The sequence below is a fragment of the Benincasa hispida genome, chromosome 4 (assembly GCF_027475165.1).
Source record: "Benincasa hispida cultivar pf3 chromosome 4, pf3_genome.v1.1, whole genome shotgun sequence".
In the NCBI taxonomy this organism is placed as follows: domain Eukaryota; kingdom Viridiplantae; phylum Streptophyta; class Magnoliopsida; order Cucurbitales; family Cucurbitaceae; genus Benincasa; species Benincasa hispida.
The window spans coordinates 37,154,090-37,162,333 of NC_143481.1; the positions used below are offsets into that span (position 1 = coordinate 37,154,090).

Here is an 8,244-nt window from a genome sequence, read left to right on the forward strand (position 1 = left end):
AATTAGGAAAAAAAAAAGGGTAACTCATGGATTTGAATAGTAAACAATATACAAACTCATGAAAAAATGATGTAGGAAGCCAAGACTTCCTAAATCCATGCCCCAAACAAGGGTTGGGCTTAGGATGCCTAACTCATCCAATCTCAACCCTTGAAACAAACACCTCCAAAGAATACAAAATTATGGGGCATTCCGACACAAAAAATATTATATCAAAATAAAATAAATTTGAAAATTTGTTGATTTCAAAATATCCTAAGAAAAATAAATCTACACATCATAATATGCTTAAAGTGATGAAAATTTGATGCTAGTTAGAAAAATATAGATAACATATCTTCTTCAATGATACCTTTCCCTCCATGAAAGGCATTCTACCATAGTATTCCTTGGAATGATTGAAAAATGAATGATGATATGCCTTATTTGATAATAATATTTTTCACTGTCAAATGTGTTGTAGATTTTCATGTGTCTTATTGTAGATTTCTATTGGAAGAGTTGATATATTTCAAATGCACAAGTAGTTATTCACATGAGGTGCTTGACTCAAAAGGTGTTTTTGATCCATCAATTTATGAATTGCCTTTAAATAGGAGTTGGGAGTAAAATGGGAATAAATTTAAAAATGAAGAGCAAAATGGGGAGTCAATGATTTTCCCCATTTTGTCCATTTTAATATAGTATAGATGTGTAGGATCCATGAAAAAAATGAATAATGAATTAATGAATCATTTAATGACGTGTCAAATAATAAATGGAAGAAGTAAGTACTGGGATAGTAATGAATTTTTTAAATAATGTTATTTTAATATTTATTTACAAAAATAGGTAAGTTGAAATAATGTCAAAAATAGGACAATAAAATCGTGGGTCGGGTCCACGAGTACTGAGTAAGCACATAACACGTATACTCGGTCCACGATTTAAAGCTAAATTGTGGATGGGGTCCATGACTTCCCTCCACATCATGTGACTAGATGGTGACCTGCCACATGTCTGATATGCTGCATTGACGAAGAAGTCGTTGATCAAGTCCACAACTTCCATACTCGTGTACCAGGTACACGAGTTACTGGTCCCAAAAACCTCCTCTACCACCCGCCGATTAGTTCCTTCTTCAATCTCCAACTTTATTTCTTTCTTCCTCTCCCTCCTAGCCTACCGCTAGCCACATGTCCACTATCTGTCATGTTGTTCGTTGTTCATCATTCTCTCCTACCGCCACTATCGTGTCGCCATCATCGACCTAGATACTTTTCTTTCTTCGGTATGAGATTGTGCCTTGAATATCTATAGATCTAGTATGTTGTTTAAATATATAGATGAAAATCTAGAGTTTTGAACTAGTTTTGTTGAAATTTGGAAGATATAGTATGTAAAGTTTGTTTTGTCTAAGATTTATTTATTTATTTATTTATTGAGTTTATTGTTGTAATTTGAACTAATATTAAATTGGGACTAGGTTGTAGTTTTTTTTTTAAAAAAAAAAAGTTTTGGATGATTTGAATTTAAGGGAAAAAAAACTTTTTGGATTGGTCATAAATTTGTTTTAGTTTCTTTGTTTGACTTTGGACTGGTGTTGGATTGGGCTGTTAGTATTAACATATTAAGTTAGACTAATGTTTTGTCTACTATAACAGTTGTAAACATTAGATTAAATATGTCTTTGCGTCTTGAAGATTTAATCATTCTTGAACCTAAAAAATGTTGGGGACAGTGATATTGATGTAGAACTTGATGAATTATTTGAAAAGGAAGGAAGTGCGGAACATTAAAATGAATTGGTACCGCTAGAGATGTTTGCCTGAATAGATTAGAACATTACTAATTCAATTTATGAACAAGGATCGACATTGGAGGAAAGAAGTAGATGTGTAGATAATTCTAGTTTAATACAAAAAGAAAAATTATTTGACATTAAAGAAGATCTACAACTAGTCGTAAAAAAGTATTGCGTGATAGGACACTATCAGATTTTTGTAGTAGAATCAAACCAAGATATTTGGTATATGAGATGCAAACAATGGAAGGATGATTTTGATTAGAGGTTATGTGTTTATTGGCGCAAAACTCATGGGATGTTTGAAATTACTGGCTTGAATAGGAGCATGTTTGTACTCATAATTGACACATGATCGTTCACGACTTGATTCGAATTTTATGAGTATTGAAATTCAAGATATGGTTAGAGCTGATCTTGGGGTTCCTGTGGCCTTTCTTCAAGAAGCAATTAAAAAATAATATGAGTATAATGTTAATTATAGATGTGTATGGCAAGCAAAGAGGAAAGCATTGATTGTTGTGTTTGGTGATTGAGAGAGATCACATTTAGAGCTTCCATATTGGTTGAGTACTATTGTGCATTACAATTCTGGAACATGATCGAATTGATATCTTCTTTCGTCTGATGTGCTAGGTACACCTATTTTTATCGAGTTTTTTGGTTCTTTGGTCCTGCAAGAGAAGGGTTCAAATATTATAAGTCATTAATTTAGATCGATAGAACTCATCTTTATGAAAAGTATAACGGAAAATTATGAACCACCTTATCTATTAATGCAAACATGCATATATTTCCCCTTGTTTTTATTGCATGGTAAGAGTTTTATTATCTTACGTTTTTCAAATGTATGATATGAACATTATTGAGTATTAATTTTTTTTCATCATATAGAATAATTTTATCCAAGATGTATACCGATATTTAGTACAACATAATTTACCAGAGTTGGGTTCAATGTGTGACAAAAAATTGGTAAATGTAGAAAATATTATTTAGTAGACAAGAAGACTCAATGTTGTTGACACTGATTGAAGACGTATTCGTGGTAGACGACAATGATAACAAGGCCAAGCTAATCTAGAGGCACACGAAGACGACTACCATGTGGAAAATTGAGTGACTTGTAATTCAAACTTTTAGTTTCATGTGAACTTCTATCTTAAAATAAAAGAACTAATCAAATTACATTTTATCTTGAAATGCTAAATCTACTAAATGAGTATAACATAAAACAAGTACAAAATAAGGAGGAATATTGTTAATTAAAAATTTTAAAAAAAATCTAAATCAAGAAAAAAAAACTTAATTAAATCTTGGATGAGATCCACAAGTTGGTCTTCCTTCATTGACCAAGTCCATGCATACATGGGCATGGTAATGCATACATGGGCATGGTAATGATGACTTGGATTAATAAAAATCGTATATTGATACACGATTTTGTCTTTTCAATCCTACTTTTAAAATTTCTTTCCAATATATTTGTTTTTGTCATTTCAAAGTACATTATTCTTGAACTATCATATTAAGAATTAACGAAAAACCTAAGGAAAAATCAAATGAAAGGTAGAGTACCTCAGTAGCAAATTCTTGAATTTGAAAAACGAATAACTCAAATTCAAACTAAATCAAACCTCGACCCCCAAATCAATCCTTTATATAAAACAATTTTACAAAATTAATTACCCTACTATTTAAAATCATTTAGACTTAAAACAGTACTTCAATATTTACTCATAAACATGCCTTCATTATTCAAATTATGTAGATTCAAACGTAAATAGATAATGATGTTCAATATATTAATTTATAATACGCAATCAAAATTGTGGTTTCAGCTTAAGTATACTTCTTCACTCAACAAAAAACAGTGAAATTAAAAGCCACACAACTAAGAGAAACAAAAACAAAAACTCAACTAAAAATGTACAAAAAGAAAAATAAAAAATAAAAAATCAAATTCTGATTCGTGCACAAAAATCAGCAAGTTCTTTTTGAACCCTTTCGATCTCAGCTTCAGCTCGGACTCTCGTGTCTCCATAGCTTGAATTCATTGTGGCTCTCAGTGCCGCTATACGCCGCTCGTAACTCCGTATCTGCGTGAGATTAATTATAAGCTGATGGATAAAGGTAAATTTAATTATAATATCTAACCATATTAATATTAATAAGATTAATGGAGTTTATTCTGTGTTAATTAATTTTCGAATGAAATAGCACCTTTCTGTAAGGCCACCGGCTGAGGCCGCTCCGGCGGCATATTTTCTTCAACACCGTATTACACACATTCAGTTTCTTCGAAGCTTCTGAGATTGGAAGATGAAGATATTCCCATACATCATTCACCGTCATTCTTCCCGTTCTCTGTCGCTGACCATTTTAATTATCCAGATTATTTTAGTCTCAACGTTCAATATATTATTGAACTTTGAAGAAAATATATTATATAATTAATCACCAACTCCCAATTCTTTATATTTTAAATAAATTTTCTTTTTCCTGAACATTACTTTTGCTTGTTGTTGATTTTTCCAAAAATAAAGAAAAATAATACTATCTATTAAAAATTTCACACTATATTTTAGTAACATATTCACATTGTCAATGAAAATTATTATTATTATTATTTAATCAATTTTATTAAAAGAAATATTTTGAAGAAATAAATTTAAGATTTTTTAAAAGTATATAATAACTAAAATTGGACACATTTTTAAAAATTGTATCTTTAACTAATTAGAATATCATGTTTAAGATAATTGTAAGCTTTTTATTTTGTTTGGAGAATTTTAAGAAGTTGATTAATAGGTTAGTAATTTACTAGACGAGAAGTTGGATTAAATATAAATTTAAAAGTAAAAAAAAAAAATTCAAATATAAGAAAATAATCAAATTAATAGACAATGATATTTTGTTATATTTAAAAATAAGTCTAGTAATTTTTATTTTTATTTTAAAATATTTTAAATAATTTTATCACTTAATAATAATTATCTCAAAAAATATATATATAAAAACTTGCGAGTAAAATATTTTAAACTGAGAAAATGTAAAAAGGAAGGAACCTGTGCAGCAAGGGAGGGCCGTCTTGGAGGCTGCTCTAGTTTCTCCGGCGGCTCATTTTGAAAGTCTGGAATGGGTTGTTCCATGTCATCATCTTCTGCAAAAACTCCAAGGTTTCAAGCAAAATTCAGCAGGATGTACTACCATATTTACATCCCCCAATTTTCAAAATTAGGTTTGGTTGGATAATAATTTTATTTTTGAAAATTAAGCCTATAAACATTATCTCTACGTCCAATTTTCTTCATTTGTTATTTAAAAGAATAAGAAATGGAAAAATTCAATTATTGTATTTATGAAAGATGCAAGTGATTATAAGAAATGGAAAAGCATTGACATAATTTTCAAAAATAAAAAATAAAATAGTTATAAATAGAGCCAACTTACCATAGCCAAGTAGTTGTTTCTTTTTCCCAAAATTGTGTTTAAAGAAAATTCAAAGATTAAAATTAGCCATTTAAAAGTAGACCAAATTTTGAATTGAAAAGAAAAACGAACCAGAATTTTCGGGAGAGAGTTGAAAGAATCCATCGGTATTAAGATTTTCAAACCAATCAATTCCAACACAAAGAGCATCGTAGAAATTGGACATTGGATCTGGAATCATATTGTAATCTTCCAGTATCTGCTTCAGACAATACTGTAGTAGAAATTGCTTGATCTCCTCGCAGCTTTTCTCGCAAAAACTATTAATTTCAACCTTTAATTGATTAAATTAATTATATCATTATTAAATAAATAAATAAGACTCTTTAAATTTCATCTCTTACTCGAACATTTGATACTGAGGACTTATATTATCCACATTAACAATGGGTTTATGCTCCAATATTGCATGGCAAATCATCCCCAGCCTACCATGAATCTCCAGTTTTCTGCTGTTCTCGCCTGCCAGCATTTTAAAAATTAATTAAAAAAAATTACAAATTTGAGAGTATCGAAGACAAAATTCAAAACATTACAGAAGATTTGGCAGAATTTAACCTTAAAAAGAAACACTCCGACTTCAATAAGCACTGTTTAATAACTATTTAAGGCCATAACCATTTTATTTTCAGAAAAAAAAAATCATGCAAATACTGTTTCTACTCATTAGTAATAAATTTCTTATGTTTTGTTATCACAATCAAGTCGAGTTTTAAAATTTTAAAAAGCAGTTTTAATAAAAGTACAAATGTGAAATAAACTTTTTTAACAAATTTATCCTCGATTGAAGGAATACCTAATTCTATACAAGTACGAAGGCAGAAGAAACGACATTGTTTGAACAATTTTACCTTTGATTGAAAATTTGAAATAATACCTAATCTTTCAAAGATTAACATGGCAAAGCATAATATCCATGTACATACTGTTTTTTTCCGATATTAAAATGGAAATAATTAGTAATAAGAAAATTGACAGAAATTGAAAGGAATTTAGATGAAATAAAGAAAAATAGTACCATTAGTATGAAGAAATTCTCTAAGAACTTGGCAACAACTGCAGAGAAAAGGAAGGGGAGTAACAGGCCAAATAGGAAGCAACTTAGATTCCACGTTACTGGGAATCTGCATATTATCATCCTCTTCCTCCAAATTATAATTACTCCCTCCTTCCACGTGAACATTGGAGGGCCCCGCTTCAGAATCATATTGCCCACTACCATAACTAAAACGAGTCAATAATTCCACCATTCCCATGTTCTCAATCCCAATCCCATTCCCACGCGCCGCCGCCACCACTGGCTGCTCCGCCGTCGACTGCAAATCCTCCAGCGTCGGGTTCCGGTCGTTCGCGAAGTTCAGAATGTTGGCGTTGATGGAACTCTCGTATGGGTCCTCTTCTACTTCGTCGAACAACGCCTCCATTGGATCCGCCGCCATGTGGTTGGTTGGGTTCTTTTTGTTGTTGGTCCTGCGGCCGGCGTTGTCGGGCGCGCCGCCGTGGAGATGAGAGCGGGAAGTTTTTGAGGGTGAGGGGGAATTATTTTGTGATTGTGAGAAGAAATTTAATGGAACTGAAGAAACGGCGCGAGTATGGGTAGTTAATTTAATGTTACCGTTAAGGGTGTCGACGGTTATTTCATTTTGAAATTTCTGTCAACACTTTGTAATTATTCTTTATTTATGTTTGTAGCAGCTTTTTGGATTCACATGAGATTTATAATATTTTTTAAATTTAAATAGTAATTATCTAACATGAATTTTAAAATCAATAAAAGATATTTGACTAAAATTACATATATTTTTTATTTAGTTAATTTATAGTGAATATAAAATACGTTGGACCTTACGTCCAAAATATTTGATTAAACATTATTTATTATTATCATGTATGAAAATACAATATATGAATATATTTTCAAATTTATAGTGACATTTGAGCGTACAATAACTAAAAGAACAAATTTCATACTACAAAAAGACCAAACTGATATTTTAATCAATGACATTTTTACTGATAAAAAACTATAGAATTGCATTCAACTTAAATTATAAATATCCAGTATAAAGTAGTGGGTTATAAAATATTAGGTTAAAATATCATTTTGATTCTTATACTCTAAGATTTGTTCTATCTTGATTTTTGTACTTTCAATAAATCTTAAATTTAATTTATATTATTGGTGTTTCAAAACTTTATGTATTAATTAGTATTTTCAATATAAAATTTTGGTAATCGGTGTAATAGTAATTTAATACATGAAAATTATTATTATTATTATTATTTAAAATTTTTCGATAAAATTAATTTTGGAGTTCTAAATTTAAATTTTATTAAAACTATATATAAGAATTAAAATTAAACCTTTAAAATATAAATATTAAAATTAAATAAGTTTCAAATGCATGGTATCTGTTTTCTTAAAATACTAATGAATAGAGAACCGCTTTTATGATCATATTGTGTGATCCTTGGAAATTGGAATGCTCCAAGATCTGTAGCCACACACACTTCCCACTTCTATGACAAGGAATCTCTTCATAAATCTAACATAAGTCAAACTTATAATTTTACAAAGGTTAAATTATGTCCTTCTTCATTTGTGAATTTCAAGAAGGTATGTATTTAGTCTATAAAATTTCAAATTTATCATTTTAATGTCTTAGTTTTTTAAGAATAGGTTTAGATGATCTCTCAACTAATAAATCTATTAAATTTAAATATAATATTGATTAGATGATGATGTGACAAGATGAGATGAAACTCTCTCTTCGTAAGAGATATAAGCATCCCATAAAAGCATTGAGAAAGAAGGTTGTCAATCTCCTAGGGCACAACTCTACTTTTACGGTACAGTAAATGGAAAGATAAAAGGGAAATTGCAAAAGGAATGACATCTGTTTATACTATTACTAATCCATATTACTAATCCATATTCATCAAGAAATACATCCCATCTTGTTACATCA

The 8,244-nt window shown here is 29.8% G+C and overlaps 1 protein-coding gene across 1 annotated transcript; it reads right to left on the reverse strand.

The window, feature by feature from the left end:
- Nucleotides 1-3,741: 3,741 nt before the first annotated feature.
- LOC150036678 (RWP-RK domain protein) lies at nt 3,742-6,720 on the reverse strand. Its single transcript, XM_090312620.1, has 6 exons — nt 6,294-6,720; nt 5,620-5,737; nt 5,348-5,535; nt 4,852-4,946; nt 4,007-4,156; nt 3,742-3,882 (listed from the first exon to the last, which is right to left on the reverse strand). Exons 1-6 carry the CDS (start codon nt 6,712-6,714, stop codon nt 3,742-3,744), a joined length of 1,113 nt encoding a protein of 370 aa, XP_090168746.1. The 5' UTR covers nt 6,715-6,720.
- Nucleotides 6,721-8,244: the final 1,524 nt, after the last annotated feature.